At 41.4% G+C, this 22,034-nt stretch overlaps 1 protein-coding gene across 6 annotated transcripts in view; it reads right to left on the bottom strand.

Moving 5' to 3' along the window:
* Positions 1-22,034, bottom strand: part of VIT (vitrin) — a 78,613-nt gene that overhangs the window by 37,622 nt on the left and 18,957 nt on the right. For all 6 annotated transcript variants that reach the window (XM_054978343.1, XM_054978299.1, XM_054978309.1 and 3 more), the window contains exons 2-6: positions 11,531-11,562; positions 10,932-10,987; positions 9,993-10,058; positions 9,091-9,247; positions 65-198 (exon numbers count right to left, since the gene is read on the bottom strand). In XM_054978343.1, the coding sequence (XP_054834318.1) occupies positions 65-198; positions 9,091-9,247; positions 9,993-10,058; positions 10,932-10,956 (382 nt within the window). In that variant the 5' untranslated portion in view covers positions 10,957-10,987; positions 11,531-11,562. The remainder of the gene's footprint in view (positions 1-64; positions 199-9,090; positions 9,248-9,992; positions 10,059-10,931; positions 10,988-11,530; positions 11,563-22,034) is intronic.

Here is a 22,034-nt window from a genome sequence, read left to right as displayed (position 1 = left end):
CTTCCTAAAACAATACATTGTCAGTCCATCTGATTAGTAATTCAAAAAATATAAAATACCGTACCTGAAACAATGAAGGACTCCCTCCATCGTGGCAAAGAGAGTGATCGGATTCCGTTGGAGTAACTACCCTTGTAACCAGATTGTCCAGAAACTTTTTGAACAAGAATTTTCCCTCCAGACTTGTCAATTATACCACTGCAAAAACAAGACAATCATATCACAAACATAACTGCACCAGGCCAAAAAGCTACTTTTTACCTGTGCTTTACCATGCTAAAAAGTGCCATCTTTTTATTAGTCTTTATTGTCTGCTTCTAAATGGCAACTTCGCCTTCTAGGTCTACCTTTCTCAGAAATGGATGTTCCAACCCAAGAGTTAATGCACTGAGATGTATATTCTGCTGTCCAGTAATGAGAAGGTACTTACTAACTATAATTTGAGAATTATCATTTTGAGTTTGAATGTACCTAATGTTTCATTTAGTTTAAACCCCTATCATAAAGCATTCCCAACAGATACATAATCAAGCTTTTGTACAAATAAAAGATTCTGCAGTTCCTGATTGAGATCAGTAAGCAATAGCCAGTGAAGGCCTGGAGATTAATTCATTATTACCATGGAATAAGCGACGCTAAGAATGTTTATGCAATCAAAACCCAACCCGATCCCTGTATGACTGTATTTTTTTTCCAAATATGGGAGATTCATGGTTTCCCTGCAAATCCTTGTCCTCTCCAAATTTTGGTCAGATTTACCATCCTGCCCAACCAATTTGATTGTCGTAATGAAGATGGTCTGTCTGACCTAATCTCCAAAAGAGTATACACACAAATCTGCCTTATACTGAGTTGGACTGTTGGTCCATCAAAATCAGTATTGTCTTTTCTGAGTGGTAGCAGCTCTCTAGGGTCTCAAGCAGACATCTTTCACAGTACCTACTACCTGAGCCATTCTAAACTGTCAGGGACAGAACCTGGAACAGTGGGACATCCCAGAGAGGAAGATGACCTCAGCCCAGCAGTGGAGCATCCCAGAGAGGAAGAAGACCTCCACCCAGCAGTGGAGCATCCCAGAGAAGAAGATGAACTCAGCCCAGCAGTGAAACATCCCAGAGAGTAAGATGACACCCCAGCAGAGAAGGGACACAAGTTAGACACCAAAGACTTTAAAATAAACCCATAGAAGAGTGAGAAATGGACTTAAAGGAACTGCAAAGACAATAAAACATTCCATAAGTCAGAAGAAGCTGCACACAACTCTTCTGAAAAAGAGATGTGTTCCACTTAAGGACAGGGGGGGGGGATTTGTAATGATTTTAAGTAAATGTGTATATGTGTCTTTAAATGCTTAGTGTGGTACAGATGAAGAGTGGGGGTGAAAGAGAGAGATGAGTGAGTGATATGATCGGTTGATGACTGAGAGTGTGGGTGGAGTGAATGCAGTTTTAGACTGAGAGTGGAGAAAAAAGATTCAGTCAGGGCAGCTTGGCGGAATGTTGGACAAGTGACAGTTGAAAAGTCCATTGGACAGCAGTCAGAGAGCCAAGCTGCGAGACCAGGATGCCTACATTTCCCATCAAAACTTGAGGGAAGCTAACAAGTGTCCAACCTGTGCCTTTTGTCACTTGTAGTTCCGCTCTCTGAGTGGAGAAAAAAGATTCAGTCAGGGCAAGAGAGGCAAGCTGTGTATAGCCTTAGTATTTTTAAGCAGTTCTGAGAGAAATATGACCTATGTGGAAACCTGAACTGTGTGTTTGTGAAAGAACATTCAGTCAGGGAAAAGCAGGCAAACTGTGTGCGCTTGAGAAAAGGTCTTACTTGTAAATGAGAGAGAAATTAATATTAAAAGCAGGCAACCTGTGTGTGAAGCCTGAGGGCCAAGCTACACATGACGCATGACACTTGAACGGCAAGTGGATTGAGTGGAGGGCAAGTGAACAGGGAGAAATACACTTGCCATTCAAGTGTCATTCGTCATGTGTAGCTTGGCCCTCTGAGAAGATCTGTGTGACTGGGTTTAAGTAAAGTAACTTTAAGAACTGAGAACTACTCTTTTGAAACCATCAAGTTTTAGAAATAATATGAAACTATTACGCTTCTTATAAAAATAAATGTTTGTTTTTTTAATATCTCAGAGTACCTGTCATTCCATTCCTATCCTCAAGGCCACATAGTACCACAAAAAAGCCTGACCCTTGGTTACTAAAAGGAGAAATTTAAATTATTCTGGAATTTAATTCCTGGTGGAATAAAATTCCTTCTGCATGCCAAGCAGATGCTCTACTACCAAGAAAAGGCCCCTCCTCAAATCTACATTATTATTTGAGAGCATGAGTCAGCAGTGTGATGCTAGCTAAAAAGGCAAATGTGATTTTATACAGAAGTATAGTGTCCAGATTGTGTGAGGTGATGGTATCGCTTTACTTTGCTCCAATTAGTCCTCACTAGGAGTACTGTGTTCACTTTGGGGCACCACAGTTTAAGAAGGATGTTGACAAGCTGGAACATGCCCAAAGAAAGGCAACAAAGATGATGAGGGGACTGAAGACCAAGTCCTATGAGGAAAGGTTGAAAGAGTTGGGTATGTTTAGCCCAGAAAGGAGTAGATTGAAAGGTGATATAATAGCCCTTTTCAAGTTTTTGAAGGGCCATCACATGGAGAATTTTCTGTTGCCTCAGAGGGTTGGACCAGAAACAACAGGTTAAAATTAAATCAATAGGAGTTTTTGACTAAATATTTGGAAGAACTTTCTGACAGAGCAGTTCCTCAGTGGGACAGGCTTCCTTGGGAATTGATGGACTGTCCCTATTTGGAGATTTTTAAGAAGAAGATAGACAGACACCTGGTACCTATGATGACTCCATGAATATGAATTCAGGCAGATTGGGAAAGGGAGGGCATGAAGAGATGAGCCGGTGCTAGGTTGATCATTTTTATATGCTCAGAGAAATACCAATTGTTACAGGATAACAAAGGAATTTTCCTCCAGACCAAATTGGCCAGGTATCCTGGAGGTTTTTTGCTTTCCTCTGGGTGTTAAGCAAGGGGGTCACTGGGGGAATGAGAGAGCTGTTAATTTCCTGCATTGTGCAGGGTATCAGACTAGATGACCCTTGAGTTTCTTTCCAGCCCTGTTTCTAGAGACTAGCACAAACCTAACCAAAGTGCAAAACTACTACAGATGTCAGGAACCCAGCCATAGATCATCTCCAATAAACTCCTTAAACAAGCAACATATGTTCTATAGAGGGGAAGTTAGGACAAACATGCTGGCATCCTCCACTTATAAAAGTTCGCTGGAGCATAAAACTGCACCTACATGTGTATAAGCCCTAGAAATATCATCTAGACTGTATAGAGTTTAACATGTGGCTTCAAACAGGCGAAGAGATTCGTGAGAGCTTCTTTTCTTGAAGGAAGTTCACCTTACTCTCCAAGAAGAGTGAATGGGCATGGGGAAGTGGGATTGTGCCTGCTTCTTCCACTCTTGATATGCATTTGATACAGCATGTGACAAGAACCTTTGACATGACAAGCATTTAAGTCCTGTATCTGTAATAGGGACCCTGAATTTGCCAGAAGTCTTGACTTCACAGACAGAACCTAGTGCATCCACATGAGCATGTGAAACTGTCTTATACTGAGTCAGACCATTGGTCTATCAAGATGAATATTGTCTTCTCTGATTAGCTCCAGTTCTCTAAGGTCTGAGGCAGAGGTCTTTCACACCACCTACTACCTGATCCTTTTAACTGGAGATTGCAAGGTTTGAAACTAGGATCTTCTGCATGTTACCATGCTATAATAACATCAAGACTTGACTATTGTAATGCACTATACGTACATCTCCCATCCAAATTAACTAGGAGATTCCAATTAGTGCAAAATGCTGCAGCATGACTACTATCAGGAGTGAGCAGGAGCATGAACATCACCCCCATTCTGCAGTCACTCCATTGGCTACCTAGCAGCTACTGTGCTCAGTTCAAGGTATTGGTTATCACATACAAAGCTCTTCATGGCCTTGGCCCAGCATACCTACAAGACCACCTCCCTACCTATGTTCCTCCACGGCAGCTGAACAGGGTTTCCTGCAGGTACCACCCTGCACATGGGTGAAATCAACAGCAGCCTGTACACAGGTTTTCTTTGTGGTGGCCCCCACCCTATGGAATGGTCTGTCTGTGGAGATCAGGAGAGCCCCCACTCACCTAACTTTCCGCAAATGATGCAAAACTGAATTATTCAAAAAGGCATTCGTACTGTAGGAAGGGGCTCTCAGATGTTTCGCGAATGAGTTAAGGACGATAGACTTCACCACTATGTTGCCTTACATACTACCTGTTGTCTTAAATATGTGCTCCTATGAGCTACTTGTGCTTCATGTGGTCTAATGTCAGCCCTAGAATTGCTTATATTCTGTTTCAGCATTTCTTCAACTTTGTCTTGGATTCTTACTAATGCTATATCTTTGTAAAATTGTGTTTATTTACCCTATGACATTATTTATGGAAACGTCCTGGAAATTGACTGTACTAATCTCACACTGTGTAATCCACTTTGAGCCTCAGTGAGAAAGGTGGACTATAAATGACATAAATAAAAAAAACCCAGGGGATCTGTGTCTGAACTGTGGCCCCTCCCGTACACTTGTTCCACAGGATATATATAAGGGGAGGGCAGGGCCAGTGGGTGCACCTCAACTCTTTAAATATGTGTATTCATTCACCCTTCTTAGATAGGAACTTAGTTACAGTCTGTCTCACTTGAAAAAAGGAGGATAAACACTCTGCTCCTACTTCAAGAGAATGTGTATCTCCTTGCCATTGGATTGGAGTGAGAAGTGTAGGGAAGAGAACTTAAAGTCATCAATGCTTCCTCTTTCGCCACTTCCTCTTAATGTCTAAAGTAGTCCTCAAGCACGTTTGTAGTTATTTTATACCCCACTTTCCTCTCCATTGGAAACCCAAAGTAGCTTACAACATCATTTTCCTCTCCTCCATTTTTTCCTCACAACAACCATCTTTATGCATAGAGCAACTGCCTGGAACACAAAGTATTTGAAACTTGGCCATTATATTGGTCATTGATTCCACTACCCATTTTCATATATTATCTGCTTGGCTTATTGAATTTGTTTTGAGTCAGTCAATGAACTGAATGAAATTTCTCTATACTATTTTAATGGCAATTTAAGAAAATTCTTGAATATATCTCTCTAAGCAGGTGGCGGTATTTTGGGGAATTAGCCCCTAGTCCAAAAGGAAAGCTACATTTGTTTTCTAATTATGTATATAATACATATATGCTAAGCAGCTAAAAACTTTTTTATTTCAAAATCTATAGCTAATATCTTTTCAGGACATACATAATTTCTTATGTTGAAAAGAAAATGCTCATTTTTAGCTTTTTATTAGTCTTGAAATTTGCTCCCCACATTTTAAATTCTAAAGAAGCAAATCTGGCAAATCCATTTTTCTCTGTCAGATCACATTTACATGGGATGAGGTTAAGATGGCTTTAAGCCACATAAACACACTAAAGCATTCAACTTCCCTTCAGCACATCAGCCCCATTTCTGAACATCTATGGGGTGGCGTAGGGTTTGATATTTGTATTGGATGTACACATGTATATAGTGTGTGGTTGGATTTTTTTCTGACAGCAGTACACATGAACATCTGATCTGAATATCAGGCCCTTGTGTGGATGTTGGAATGTGAGGCTCACACACTAGCTGGATTCTCTGTCCACCATGCATAGAATAGCAGTCATCCCATCCCATCTGGCCCTTCATACAAAGAAATGTGAGTATTGGACATGCATTCATATAGTACAAATTGTCTCTTGATTATAAGAAAGTGTGTCTGAGTACATGTAATAAAGTATTGACTTTCATTACCTCATTCTTCCTAATTTTGCTCTATAGCTCATCTTTCTTAATACTGAGGGAAAGAAAGAACCATTCTACTTCTATGCTCTGCACAGGACCTAGGGAGAAGCCATATCCAAAAAATCCAGAATGGGAGAAAATCCCAAAAATTGCTGCTGCCCAACTGCTGGTGCGGTGAGAGGTGGGCAGAAGCCACTTCTAGAAGCTGGATGCTCAAGCCCCAGATGGGGTGGGTACAAGCAGGCAGCAGAGCCTGCTTTTCGTCTTTTCACCAGTGTGGGGCCCAGGGCAGCTGCTCTAAAAGAATGGATCAGCAAGTTTTCAAGTTTTCATCACAAGCTGGTTATGCACAGCATTGATGGACATCTCTGAGGTCACAAAGACACATCCCAATAATTCACGAAGTAATTTGGGGTACTTATATTAATGAAGTGACAAATCAATGGATAAATCTATATTTATAAAAATAAAATGTCAGATGGTCTGTATGAAAGCAGGGAAAGACAGATAGCTCTGCACATGTTCAAATCACAGGTATGCATGCTTGGCATTTCAGATGCAAAGCCAAGAGAAAATAGGATGTATTGTCGAAGGCTTTCACAGCCGGAGAACGATGGTTGTTGTGGGTTTTCCGGGCTGTATTGCCATGGTCTTGGCATTGTGGTTCCTGACGTTTCGCCAGCAGCTGTGGCTGGCATCTTCTTTGAAAAAACAGCTCTAGAATCAGCACCCCACAAACCTAGTGTATGGTTCCGGTTTGTGGATGATACATTTATCATTTGGAGCCATGGGGAGGAAGAATTGATGGGGTTTTTGAATCATCTCAACAACACCCACCTGAACATACAATTCACAATGGAGAAAGAAATCGAGGGAAAACTCCCATTCCTGGATACCTTGGTCATCCGCAAAGCAAACTTTCAGTTAGGTCACAAGGTCTACAGGAAACCAACTCACACTGATCGGTACTTACACAAAAACTCCAATCACCACCCCCGACAGAAAAGAGGCATAATGAAAACATTAGTGGATCGTGCAAGACGGATATGTGAGCCGCTCTTTCTCAATGAGGAAATTAATCATCTAAACCACGCACTTCAGGCAAATGGCTACTCCAGAAATGAAATCCGAAGAGCAATCAAACCCAGGATGAATCAAACAACCAAGGAAAAACAGTCTCCTACAGGAAAAGTGTTTTTGCCATATATCAAAGGAATTACTGATCAGATGGGAAAGCTTATGAAAAAGCATAACCTTCAAGCAGTATTCAGACCCACCCGAAAAATACAACAGATGCTATGATCAGCAAAAGACAGTAGAGACCCCCTCACCTCTGCAGGAGTATACCGTATACCCTGCAGCTGTGGACAAGTTTACATCGGGACCACAAAGCGTAGCATCCAGACAAGAATAAAAGAACATGAAAGACACTGCAGACTTGGACAACCTGAAAAATCAGCAGTGGCTGAACATAGCCTAACGCAAACAGGGCACAGTATCTTATTCCAGGACACCAAAATACTGGACAACACTTCCAACTACTTTGTCAGACTGCACAGGGAAGCCATTGAAATTCACAAGCATAAGCAAAACTTCAACAGGAAAGAAGAAACCTTAAGAATGAACAGAGCATGGTTTCCAGTTCTGAAAAACACCAGGCTAACAAAACATTCTATCCCCGACAATAGCCCTGCAGAGAAGATTAGCACATCAAGTACCAATCCATATGCAAAAGAACCTCCTCAGGATACAGTGAAGCCTCCCGCCATTAGCATTCCACACCCTGGGAAACTCTTACAGGATGACTCAGCTCAACCCCACCCCTCCTGAGTAGATACAAATGACCTACATCTTTTCCACACTGTGACACTGAGAGATCTCTGTCTTTTGGTGCTACACCCCTGAAGATGCCAGCCACAGCTGCTGGCGAAACGTCAGGAACTACAATGCCAAGACCACGGCAATACAGCCCGGAAAACCCACAACCACCATAGAAAATAGGATGCTTCCCAATGTGAGTTTTATTTTCATTAAACATGTCTTCACCCCCGAATACTGTTAGTGCAATATGAATGTAAGTAAGTGTTACACCTTGTTAGCTGCTGGCAGGAATAACAACAACAACAACAACAACAACAACAACATTCAATATATATACTATCTTCAGGTCAACTTAACGCCCACTCAGAGCAGTTTACAATGTATGTCATATTATGCCCACAACAATCACCCTGTGAGGTGGGTGGGGCTGAGAGAGCTCCAAGAAGCTGTGACTGACCCAAGGTCACCCAGCTGGCTTCAAGTGGAGGAATGGGAAATCAAACCCGGTTCTCCAGATTAAAGTCCCACTGCTCGTAATCGCTACTAGACATGGGCACGAATGGAAAAAAAAAACCGAACACCCTGTTCGTTATTTGTGGGGGCCAGAACCACCCCCAACCCCCCCCACTCAGCCCCCCTCCCCTCAAACCCACTTACCTGGCCCTTTAAAGATCCCTTTAAACTATCAGCTGGCAGGCAGCAGGGAGGGATTCCCCCCGCCGCCTGCCAACTGATAGTTTAAAGGGCCCTTTCCTGCCACGTGCAAGGAGCAGGGCCCTTTAAACATCCCACAAACTGACCTTCCCAATGTCCAATACCCACCAAATTTGCAGGGGACATAGTCATCATTGTCCTCTGAAGACCCTCCAAGTTTCAGAGAGATTGCACCCTGGGAAAGGCATGATCCACGGGTCTCCCTGTTGGCTGTCATTTTCTCATCACAGTGGCAAAAATGGGCCTTTCTGCTGGAAGTACTTTGAAGGGTTAAAGCCAAAAGGAGTTCAGACAGAGTTCAGTCCCTCCCTCCGGTTGCCAATGGGATTGATTGCAGCAGGCACCAGACTGTCTGGCTTGCCTAACAGCTGCCTACAGCAACGAACACGTCTTTTAACGACCACCTGTTCATTTAGGATGGGGCCTCACAGACAGCTTGCTCGCGAAAAGCAGATTTGGGCTGTTCATGGGTTTTTTTCTGTTCGTAATGCTGTTCGTGCCCATGTCTAATCATTACACCAAATTTACAAAGTTAAAGGGACTTAAAAAGGGTTATTAGTCCAACTAGCTGACTTTAGAGCTGCTGAATTTGTAGAACTCTTCCCTCGCATGCTGCCAGTTTCAACTGCTGAGAATGCTTTCCTCTTCCTTTGCTGACCTGTGAATAGCAGCACCACACACACTGGAAAAAGAAGCATAGATATCTGTGCCATAGACTCGATATTTAGCATCTTGACATCCTGGGGGACACTTTGCAATGAACTCTGGATTCATAATTCTTGCAGCCTTGATATCACATTCAATTTGAGGAGCATCTGTAAACACACAAGTCTAAAGTTATTTTTAATATTAACATCCTGATAGTGCAGAAACAATCATATATCTTGTCGAAGGCTTTCACGGCCAGAGAATGATGGTTGTTGTGGATTTTCCAGGCTGTAGAGATCTCTGTCTTTCGGTGCTACATCTCTGAAGATGCCACCCACAGCTGCTGGCGAAACGTCAGGAACTACAATGCCAAGACCACGGCTATACAGCCCGGAAAATCCACAACAATAATCATATATCTAATAATAAAGTGGCCCTTTATCTGGGAACGTTATGGTGCAATCCTAAAAATACTTTCCTATGAGTAAGCCCCACTGAATATAACGGGACTTTCTTCTGAGGATACCTGCTTAGGCTTCCTCCCTAAGATATGTAAAAACTGTAAGCAAAATGGCCAAGAATCACATTCTATGTAATGGTATATTTTTTATAAGTGGTTTTACGATGTCTTTTTTAAAGACAGAAGGCAGCATCTAAACAGAGATGGTGGTGAAAAGTGCCATCTAGTTGTGGCTGACTTATGGCAACCCCTGCTGGGGTTTTCAAGGCAAGAGATGTTCAGAGGTGGTTTGCCATTGCTTGCCTCTGCATAGTGCCCCTGGTCTTCCTTGGTGATCTGACATCCAAGTACTAATCAGGGCCTATTCTGTAACAGAGATACAGATTTCAATATGTGTGAAACTTCTGTTTTGAACCAGCTATGCTCACTACTATGCTTCCTTTTTTACTTACATAGTTTAGATTTTTTGTTCTTCTTTGCCACTTCTTTATTTGCAAATGTACAATTCAGGAGGAAAGCTAAAACAGAATTAGTTGAAAAATATGAGGTAAATACACAACTAGTAGCATGAAGATGTATGAAAATTGAAATGTGATTTTTCTTAAATTCACTTAAATTCTGCCTTTATTTAAATTTCATAAATATTTTAATTTTCCATCAGTATTCTGATGCAGTTTGCCACCTTTGTGTTTCCAAGAGTTATGGACTACACACAGTGATTCTTGTATCTTTTGAACGTAGGACTAAGCTCATTGGTCCACCAAGCTCTGAGTCTGCCCTGGGTCTTGGGCAGAGGTTGCCCCCAAACACCTGTAACCTGAGAACCTTAAATTAAAGATGCCAGGTTTGAACCCAGGATTTTCTGCAAACAAAGCATATGCTGTACCAGTAAGCCATGGCCTTTCCCCAGAATATGAATTGGTCTTAAATTAAGTCAAACAATTGGTCTATCTATCACAGCTCTCAGAAATCTGAGACAGGGCTCTGTCTCAGTGCTGCTCTAGATATTTTTTCCACTGAGCTATGACTCCTCTAGTAGAATTGACATGAGCTGTCCTGAGTCTACAAGGCAGATCATAACAGTAAACAAACAAATGAAACGGATAGGGAGACAATATTTATTTATTTTTTTATTTACTTCATTTATATCCTGCCTTTCTCCCCAATAGGAATCCAACATGGCTTACAGAATTTTCCTCCCCCTCCCCTCCAGTTTAGCCTCACAACACTCCTGTGAAATAGGTTAGGCGGAGAGCGTGTGTCGCTGGCCCAAGGTTATCCAGCAAGCGTCCAAGGCAGAGCAGGGAACTGACCCTGGGTTTCCCAGACCCTCTAACGCTCTAACTACTATGTAACACTGGTATGGAAGTGATTATTACTTAAATACTTACCCAAAACCATTGCAATAACCTTCATAGTGAGAGTCCAGGAGCTTTAATAAAGTTCACTGAAAAGTAAAAATCCAATATTTTCACGCTTAAATTTCAAAAGTCTGTTATTTAATAATATCTACATGATCTGCCTTTTTTACTTTAAGGAATATACTGCTAATACAGTGGTGGCAGTGGTAGATTAAATTACACTTGTTCGTATTGAATCTTGGCCACTGAAGTAACACACATTCATTTACCAGTTGAGCGAACAGGAGAGATTTGCTTGTATGAATGAGTCAAAACAGTTCAAGTACCAGTGATGTTATTATCCTATTCCTATATATTCCTATATATATATGGGATCATTTTTAAAAATTTATTTAAAACATTTCTATGCCATCTATGCTATGCTATCTATGCTATCTTTCCACCCAAATAGGGTCCCCAAGGTGGTGAATATCAAAATATTAAAACATATCAACATTAAAACTACTTTTAAAATATGGTATATATTAAATAATTCAATAAAAACATATAAACACACATAGCACCGAAACCAAGGATGAGGGCCAATAAGTCATTGGGAGAATGCCAAACAAAATTTAAAAAGTATTCACCTTCTGGGTATTCCCCTTCTGGAAGACAACAACTAGAGGGAGACAAAAGAATTATCCCTTTAATACTGACAACAACCCTGTGAAAGAAACTAAACTCAATGAGTGAATTTTGTCCAAGGAACCCAGTAAGCTGCATGGTTAAACAGGGATCTGAGTACAGTTTCCTCTGATGCAAGTTCAACATTGGATCATTCACATGCCAAAAGTCACATAGAACTCTCGTGTCATTTTTCTTTACTTCAAGCACAATGCTGTTCAATGGAATCCATCTGTGACTCATCAGATGATGAGAGAGAGTGTATAATGTCCTAGTCTGGGCAACAGAAATGTGCTTGTGTTTGAAACAATAGGAGGGTAGGCTTGAAGCAAAGGGAGAAGACAGTTTGTATTCGAAAAAAAAAGTGGTCAAAAGATTTGTTAAAGAGTTGAGAAGGGACAAGAAAAGGACTGGGGGACGAGAGAGGAAAGGAAGACAGAGCTGAATTTGGAAACAGATTCAAGTTAGCTCTCAGTTTATAAATCTGGAAATATAAAAAAAGTCTAGTGCCAGTTGCAAAGGGTTGAACCAAGTGGAAGGATACAAGCCTGAGGTCACGGACTAGGCCAGAGGATGACCCTACAGTGACTGACTTTGAGGGCACAGTAAAATTGGATTATCATCACAGAACTATTAAACTATACTACACAAGTCTTGGGTATAACCGTATGTTTAATTTAATAACATTGAGTTTCAGTTTGTGATTAACAGCTTCAGACCATTTGGATGAGATGTCACTAACTGAACAATGTTGGCTTCCCTTCATATCCTTAACCAGCACTCTCCTCTGTGTATTATATAAGTATGTGCAGTTCTATTAGGTGCCCATGCAGGATAAAGAAGTGCCTCGTAACGGAGAGAGAGAGAGAGAGAGATCCACCATGGGAGTCCAGACATAAAAATATTTATTTCTTCAATAGTAGATGTTGCAGCAATAATATAATAAACAGTAAGTGTGTATGAGCCATTTTAAAATAACACAAGCAAATGGCCTGTGGGAAACATGATCACCTTCAATTCACGGTCTCTGAATGAAATTTAACTTTTCAGAAGATACAAAGAATATTTGGTATGGGAATAGGGGAACCAATTTACATGTTCTATTTCCTTGTGCAATTTCTGTTAGTTAGTTAGTTAGTAGTTAGTTAGTTATACCTCATTTATTCCCCACTTTATTCTTGTCATGCTAGAACAGTGATAATATTCTCTTTTTCTCAATTTTTTCCTCATCATAACCCTGTGAAGTTGATTAGGCTGAGAGTGGGTGAATGGCCCAAGGTCACTCAGCCAGCTTCCATGGCAGAGTGGTGATTCAAACCTGGGGCACAGATTGATGAGGAAAACTTTAAGAAGGGCTGGTAATGGAAAGGTGGCAGGCTCTCCACCACTGGAGATTTTCAGGCAGAGGTTGGACAGACATGAATGCTCTATTTTTGGATTTCTAACACTGAACAGTGAGTTGGACTAGATGGTCTATAAATATGGGTCAAATTCTATGATACTGTGATTTGCAATATCAGAGGAGGTACTAGCCACAGTGAGATTTTCTCCATTTAAGCTGCATTATGCTGAAAACTTGCATTACCAGTTTGTTTTACAGCTCATCTTAGAATGGAAAGATTATGTCATGTCGCCACCCTTACAATGATACAGTTGTCATCACCTTCACATTTCTTTGTACCTTGTAGCTCATCTTCTTAGTTTCTACAACAAAACTGTCTGGATTGTGTGGGCATTATGAGTGAAAGCATGGATAGTCCTGCTATGCAGTTTGGACCAGATGATACTTTTGCTTCCATGGAGGAGAAATTCATCAATAGCTACTAGCCATTCTAAAAGGTATCTCCATGTACAGAGGCAACAAACCTCTGAATACCAGAACTGGAAGACACCATCAAGGGAAGGCCTCAACCTCTATGCCCTGTTTGTTTGGCTCTTCACTGCAACTAGTGGGCTGTTGTGTGAAATAGCATGCTGCTCTAGATGGATCACTGGTCGGATCCAGGTTCTTTTTATGTTCCTTCTGATTGATTCCAAACAGATGAATTCCTACTCATGGCACAGATTTAAAGAAGGGCATCTTTCCACTGAGAGGCAAGTTGATGAGTGAGTTTTCTAATGTTCTAGTTTGAATGCAAAACTCATATTGACATGTTCAGTTTTAAAGTGGCTCTCATTTGTCCTGAATTAATAATAGTCCAAGTGCCACACTCCGAACAAAAAAGTATCATACCTTTGGCCAGTAGGACAAGAATCTTACCTTGATTCATGGTCTTCAAAAGATAGTTGCTACAGTTGCTTCATATTGATTTAAAGGCTTTTGACAGATTCCTTTTCCTTTAACCCACTTTTGTTGTTAATGGCATAAGTCTATAATCACTACCATCTAAATGTAACAGCTAAAATGTTAACACTCTAATTTTTTTCTGGAAAAATTGAAATACATCTTAATAAAAACACAGTTATGAAAACAGTTGCTACTGCAGTAAAGCAGTGCAGGGTTAAATTGCTGTTCTAGACAAAAAAATTAAAAAGTGATGTGGATGGTGAGCCTTTACAGCTGTGGCATGTGTAGTGAAGCCACATCCATTCTGCTCCTGTGGCAGAGGCTGGGGGAGGTCTGGGTTCATTTGCTGGCATGAAGGGATTAGACATCCTCTTACGCTGGCTGGGGGTCTTGCTCATGATCCTAGGAGCACCCTTTTCAGTACAGTGGCTTATATAACCAGACAACTGGATAAAATATCTTCTGGCATCTTAGAGACTAAATGGTTTATTTGGCACACATTCTTACAGGCTCTGAGAGCCAAGAAATTGCTTAGATTGTTGACTCAGTTATGGCTTGGCCAGAGAAGGTAGCTTAGTGTGTCAAATTTCATAGTTTATAAAAATGGAATGGCAAAAGAAAATACACCACCACTGGAGCAGGGTGTGAGAGTTTCAGTCGAACTTTAAGTTACAAGGTTTGAAACTGAGCAACTGGTGAAGGATTACTCAGTCCATTATACAAGATATATTTTTGCCGACTGTATAGGTCCTTTTCTTTAGGACCTCATAGCTATAAACACCCTGATCAACTTTGTTTTGGGATTACTACTATGCTTCTAGTGGAGAGAATAGCAACTGCTGTATGTAGCTCTGTTTCTGAATATAAGCAAAACCAAAGTTAACCAGCAGCTGAATTGGAGATCACCTTTGAACTCTTTATACGTTATCCTGTGCTCCTTGAAAGAAAGCAGGAGACAAGTGATGTATGGTATACAGAGCTTGCATTCTGCATGCAAGAATACATGTTCCTGGCTGCTACTGAATGTGTCCCCTTCCCATACATCAATGCCTGATTCAGACATATGCTGAGGCAACAGAACATGCAGTACAATATTTTGTCCCATGTGCAGATTGCTCTGTGCTGGAACTAGAGATGGGCACGATCGGCATTACGATCGAAAAATACCCACGATAATGGTGATCGCGCGATCGGGACCCGGCGGATCGGTGCCGTCCACGGCGACCAATCCAGCATTTGGGGGGGGGCTTGATCGGGGCTTGATCGGGGTGATCGGTCTCGGATCGGGAAGCCAGACACACAGGCGCCAGCAATCTATTCCCCTGGCAACGGAGCCAGGGGAATGCCTGAGCTGTGTTTGCCCTTCTTCTGTCGCCCTGGAAACCCGAATGGAAGCCCAACTTGCCTTGATCAGCAGGGCTTCCTTCCAACCACGGAGCAGCAAAGCACTCACCAGTTGGGAGAAGACACCCGCGGAGGGAGGGGGAAGGGGGTGTACTGTAGCCATGGGCACTCCAATCTCATCCCTGCAAACCCTGAGAGGCAGCTCTGATGGCCAAACACAGACCCCCCCCGCCCCCTGATGGGAGGCGGCTTGTCACCACCTCCCTATGTCTGCCAGGCACAGTGGTCGCCACCACCACCCACCTTCCCACATAGCTGGGAACAGCGGGGCACCCCTCCGCTTTGGCCTCCTCGATCCCCAATCCACGGATTGGAAACCGAAAATGATCGGTGTGGATCTCCAGTTCGGGATCATTGCCGGCACTGATCCATGATCAGCTTGATCGGTAATTTTTTTTGGATCGTGCCCATCTCTAGCTGGAACGCAGACATCTGTTATTCTGGCTTCTGTCTACTTGCTCACAAATTTGACTGTTGGGCATAAAGATGTTCTGTTTGCAGACTATTCTCATAATCAGTGTGCTAAATATGGAATATGACTAACAGCAGCTATGGTGTGATTTTGTTGGGGGAAACAGAGCAGAGAGATTACTGTTGGTACTGTTGTACTCCAATACTACAGTCCTGATCCAGTTTGCCCTCCCTCTTTCCTCACAGCTTATTTGAGACCAGTTAATGGGCTACATCAAGCAAACCATCAGCAAAAGGAACAGTGGCCTGTTCTCATTCCAAGAAAATTGATTCCTAGGGCTCTAGGCATAATAGGCATGTGCATCACTGAGGTGAGTGAACTTGCATTTTCTTGCTCCTTCCCCTTTCTCACTGCAGCCTGCTCACTTTCATGCCATTACTTCCTGTCACCCTGGGAATCAATTTTTCCAGGTTGAGCAAATACCTGGATCCAACCCAATATGCCCTATACCACCACATTCCTCCTACTGTTTTATTAAGCCTCTCCTTCTACGTTTAGTATGCACAACTGAATTATACAAAACCCTTTTGGTGATGTTGCTTGTTTGATCTGTCCAGTGCCTTTTTGACACTATTGAAGATGAAGATAAGCACTATTTTTATATTTTTTTAATCATGGTATACTAATTGAAAATGTTGAAGTATTGTTATTAAAGTGTCAGAAGCATTCAGAATGTGTGTTAGCTGTTCACAAAGTTCACCAGAATATGGGGTATAAGCTTTCACTTGAACATCTAACACTACAGTTATGGCTTCAGAATGCAACATAAACTGCAAAATTTTAAATGGCAGAAATGTGAAATCTCTTTAGGATAATTAACTTCTACTCCAGCTGCCCCCCTCCCTAAGGAATTCAGCTTCACACTCAACTGGCCAACACCTGTGTAATGTTTATGCTTTCATTCATTCATCACTCATACACTTCCTCTCATATACATATCATAGGACCTTCATGATCCAATAATTTTCACCTAAGTAGTGAAAAAGCATTATGCTCATGGAGCCATCATGCATTAAGAATGGGATTTTAAATGATGCAATGGAATAAGATATGGAAAGTTAATATTAAAATAACTAAATCAGTTGCTTTTAAAGAAAATCTGTATAAGATGTTTTATAGATGGTACTTGACACCAGATAGGCTAGCTAAAGTGTATAAAAATATGTCAAGCAAGTGTTGGAAATGTGTGAAACGCACAGGAACATTTTATCATATGTGGTGGACATGTAAAGAAGTCCACAAATACTGGATAATAGTGCATAACCTATTACAACAAATTTTACTATGTACAATCCCTTTTAAACCTGAGATATTTTTGTTAAATTGTGTACCAGAAGAAATTGGAAAAGATCAGAAATATTTTATAATTCATGGAGTAACAGCAGCAAGAACTCTATTGGCATCCTTCTGGAAAAGAGCAATAATACCCCGAGAAGAAGAATTGATAGCGAAGATAATGGAAAATGCAGAAATGGATAAACTAGCTTCATTAATGAAAGAACAAATAGAAGAAGATTTTGCAGCCCCATGGACACCATTTTATGAATGGATAAAAAACAAATATAGTGACTTGAATGTAGTAACTATATGAAGACACTACTGTAATATATTATTAATAATCACAGTTAAATGTTTGATGAAATGTTATGATGAAAGGACAGATAAGCAGAATTCTAACTCGAGCAGACTCTATGATATATATTGGATATTCCCTCCCTACCTTTTCCCCTTGTCCTCCCCTATTCCTATATGAGAAAACTAATAAAAAGCTATTTTAAAAAAAAGAATGGGATTTTTAGTTTGATTTTTGCATGTTTCCTTTGATGCAGAAAACTTTTTTTATAGTTTCTTTTCTCTTATATATAGCTCCTTTTAAGTTTGGAAGTCACTTTATAGCTTAGCCCATGTTATTATGATTTTTTTTTTAAAAAAGGAAACTCTTCCAATAAACAAACAAAATACAAATACAAATAGGTGTGACACATAGTTGAAAAACGTACAATAAAACCACCTTGAATTCACTGACGGAAAATTATGGATATATTCAAATACAATAGAAATTAACAATGTCAATTACTACTATTTTATCAGTACTTAAAAGAGGCACACAGATAAATAACAACTGAAAAGTGATTCCAATACAATTTCCTCAAACATTCATAGGACAAAATATCAAACAAAGTGGGATTAAAAGGGCGCATGACAGCGGCCAGCACTTCTGTTTCAACTGTTCTTCAAATACACAAGATGATTCCTCTTAAAACGATTAGAATTGTTCCTTGATACGAGACAATGCTTGTGACTCACTGCTCTGTACTTTGTTGGTAAATACGGTATTTTAAAGGGTGGTTTTTATTGTACATCTTTTTAACCTATATGTCACACCCTTTTGTATTTTTGTTTTGTTGAGTTACTATAATTTTAAAAAGGGGGGGGGGAATTCTTGCAAATACCGGGGGAAAGTACAGTATGAAGAGGAACTAAATAAAAATGAGGAGATATTAAATGAAACCAACTGACACCCACAAAATAAGGAAGGATGAGATTATAATGAAAAATGAAAAATTGCAGAAATCTGGAATCTCATATATTTTATTAGGTTTAAAAAGGATCAGGATGGGGGGTGGTAGGAAAGAGGGGGGTAAAAAGGGAAATCTGGTATCTCACTATCTGATGTCAGTTTTATACCTCACTATTCATACAATGTATTAAAATAAAGAAACAATATATTAAAGGATAAGGACAATGGCATCATCAAATCACTACAATAACACCATTAATGGAATAAATTGAATAAAATGGAATGGAACAATGTCTGCTAGCAAGTAGTTTTGATGTACAATTATCATCACATTCTGAAAAGTTTTTTTCCCCTGTTTCCTTATTTTTACAAATCCCATGTGTTGAAAAACTGTTTATAATGAGACCGCCTGACTGTATTTAGTGCAAAAGCAGCAAAACTCCCTCTCAAGTAATTTAAGGCTTGAGCCGAGTAGGTTACTATGATTGTCAATTTACAAATGATAAACGGAGACTAAGAGGGAGAGCAACTTCCCTTAGGTCACATTGACATCATTGACTTATATTACTTTAAAACTAAGCAGTTTATTTATTTATTTATTTATTAAAATATCCATATCCTACTTTTCTCTTTGTGACTTAGAATTAAGACTGTGTGTGTGTTTGTTTGTACAGTGCTGTCAAGTTGCAGCTGACTTATGGAGATCCCAGAGGATTTTCAAGAGACATTTTGAAGTGGCTTGCCATTGCCAGTCCCATCCAAGTATTCACCTGCATCAACCCTATTCAGCTTCCAAGATCTGGCAAGATTGGGCACAACATATTTCAAGAAAAAAAAAATCATAAAAATACTTTAAAAGTGCCCATTAAAACGCCTGGAGCTCAGATCCTAAACACCCTAACAAATAGTACAGCCTTAACGTGGTTTCTAAAAAAACCCTAAGGGCAGTACCCTCTCTGCCTCCTCAGAGAGGCCCTTCCATAAAATTGGAGCCACTATCGAGAAGGAATGGGCTCTTGCACACATTAAGGGGGAACCTTGAGAGAGGAAATTGTCAAAAGGGGGCAACCAAAGGAACATAATTGGAGCACAAATAAATATGAGAAGAGACATTCTTTCAGATATGTGAGTCCCAGACCACGAAGTTCTTTAAAGGCTTTTACCAGCCTGTTGACTTGAACTTGGAAACAAACTTGCAGTCCATGTAGTTGTTTTAAAATAGGCAAGATATGTTCCCATGTGCTGATGATAACCCAGATGTTACATGCTGAACCAATGGAAGTTTTTTGGTTGTGTCTGAGGGCAGCCCTATGTAGAGTGAACTATAGTAATCCAGCAACATAATTATAAAAACATGGCTAAATATGGCCAGGTCAATTAGGTAAAAAAAAGGGAAGAGTTACCAAATCAAATGAAACAGAAAGAATATACTCTTTGGTCTCTACTTTTCAAACAGTAGAAAAGAGCAAGAGTCCAATAGCACTAGGGGTGTGCAATTTGGGTTTCCGATTCTGGTAAAGTACCCAAATTGGACCCGATTTGCAATGATTCAGGATTTCTGAATCAGGCCTAGCATGATGGGCCCAATTTGGAAATCTTGAATCAAAGTTTCCTGAAGTGATTCGTATCACTTCGGGGAGCTTCAGGTCAGGGGTTTAAATGCCCCTTTCCGTGTCACTTTGCAGTGGCACAGAAAGGGGTATTTAAACCCCAGGATCAGCTCCTTGGCTGGGGAGATCCCCGCCAAGCAGCTGATCCAGCCAGCAGGCATTTGAATGCTCCTTCTCGTGCTGCTGCGAAGCAGCAGGGAAAGGGGCATTTAAACCCAGGCATCAGCTGTTTGGTGGGGAGATCCCCTCCAACCAGCTGATCCAGCTGGTGGGGGTTTGAATGCCCCTTCCTGTGCCATTGTGAAGAAGCATGGAAAGGGGCATTTAAATCTGCAGATCAGCTATTTGGCAGGGAGATCCCCGCCAAGCAGCTGATCCAGGCCTTCTCCACTGTGGCTGGCAGCTGTGGAGGAGGAGGAGGTGGCGTGGGCAGTGGAGGAGCCAATTCTGGCCTTCACTGGCGCCCAGCTGGCTGGTGTGGTGGTGGAGGCAGCGGAGGAGCTGGTTCTGGGCTTCTCCAACCCTTTACTGGCCACTGTGGTGGCAGAGGAGGCAGCTTGGGCTGCAGAGGAGCTGGCTCTGGCCTTCCACGGTGCCCTGCTGGCTGCTGTGGCGGCATTATTTCCATCATTCGGATACATTGGCATATTATTAGGACTATCAAGGGGTGTGAGACTGGGCTGGCAGTAGGTTACAGACGCACATGCTCAATTAAAGACATCCTGATCCAATCAGAATTCACCAGCGCCGAGGAAACCGCAATAAGACCTACAGGCCATCATGCATGCGGTTCCTGTAATGTATGCAGCCTAATGGTGAAGCATGAGGTCATTCGACCCGACCTATTACCTTCCAAGAAGGGCTTTACCAACTGCAGATCAGAAAATGTGGTTTATATAATCCAGTGTAAATGCCCTGCATCATACATAGGGAGCACCACCCGTGCTTTAAGAGTAAGAGTCCAAGAGCACATTTCAAGGATTAGGAATAAGGTCGTGGAAGCGCCTCTGGTTAGTCACTTTCTCGAATGCAAACATCCTAACAATGAATTTAGGGTCTCTGTCATCGACCAGATAGTCCGTCCCCATGCCACTGACCTGGGTAAATTATTACTGCAAGTGGAATCTAGATGGATATTTAAATTAGACACTTTGGCCCCGCATGGGCTTAATCAGGAAATGGATCTATCGTGTTATTTATAATTTTCCCTGAATGTCTCTTATATTTAAGTTCCTGCGGGATTTCACCCACAACTTGTGTAATGGAATCAGACCCTTCCTTTATAAAATTGTTGAGTCCCACTAATTGATCACATAGTCCGCAGACCAACTTTGGAGCAGTGGGAGAGCAGAGCATAGAACTGTTGTGAATTTGTGAGTACAACTTCATTAATTAAGAGAAGAGATACGTTTGTTGGTGTTTGAATCATATTTGTAATAAGTTTCTTACGTCTTCCATGTTACAGCATAGTCAGTCCTAATTGCTTCATGCCTGATGATGAAGTGAGTTTGCCTCACGAAACGGGTTAAATAGAAATATTGCTTGCTAAACCCCGTCGGCACCATAACGGGTTTATTTTGGGACTGTGAATCTTCATGAGAAGACACTCGGTTGGCTCTCCACCAAGCAGCGCTTTTCCACCTCGCTGGAACTTTGCACTTTATTCCTATATTTCGGACTGTGAATTGTTGATTGCATTTATTGTATTTTGTATATAATGTATGGACGCACCTTTTGTATTTTGAACACCTATTTATGTATTTATTAAGTTATTTCACTGATATTGCATTTTTGCATTGCACTTTGGCACTTTTATAAATTAAAACTAAAAATTATAATTCTGGTGGGTTTTGTAGTTTTGACCTTTGGTCCACCGGATTTGCCCCCCTCTTTTGGTAGCGTGGTGGTGGAGGAGGCAACGTGGGTGGTGGAGGAGCTGGCTCTGGCCTTCCCTGCTGCTCTGCTGGGTGCTGCGGTGGCAGAGGAGGCAGTGTGGGTGGTGGAGGAGCCGGCTCCGGCCTTCCCTCCACCAGGTTGGCTGGTGCAGCAGCGGAGGAGATGGCAGTGCACCTTCCCACTGCCCAGCTGGGCATCCCTGTGAGGTAAATGGGGTGTGGGCTAAGTGGGGTGTGTGTGGGTGGAGGGGCTGGAGCAAAGCTTCCCCCTCACTTTG

The sequence above is a fragment of the Eublepharis macularius genome, chromosome 1 (genome assembly GCF_028583425.1).
Source record: "Eublepharis macularius isolate TG4126 chromosome 1, MPM_Emac_v1.0, whole genome shotgun sequence".
Lineage (NCBI taxonomy): Eukaryota > Metazoa > Chordata > Lepidosauria > Squamata > Eublepharidae > Eublepharis > Eublepharis macularius.
This window is presented reverse-complemented; position numbering and strand designations above follow the sequence as displayed.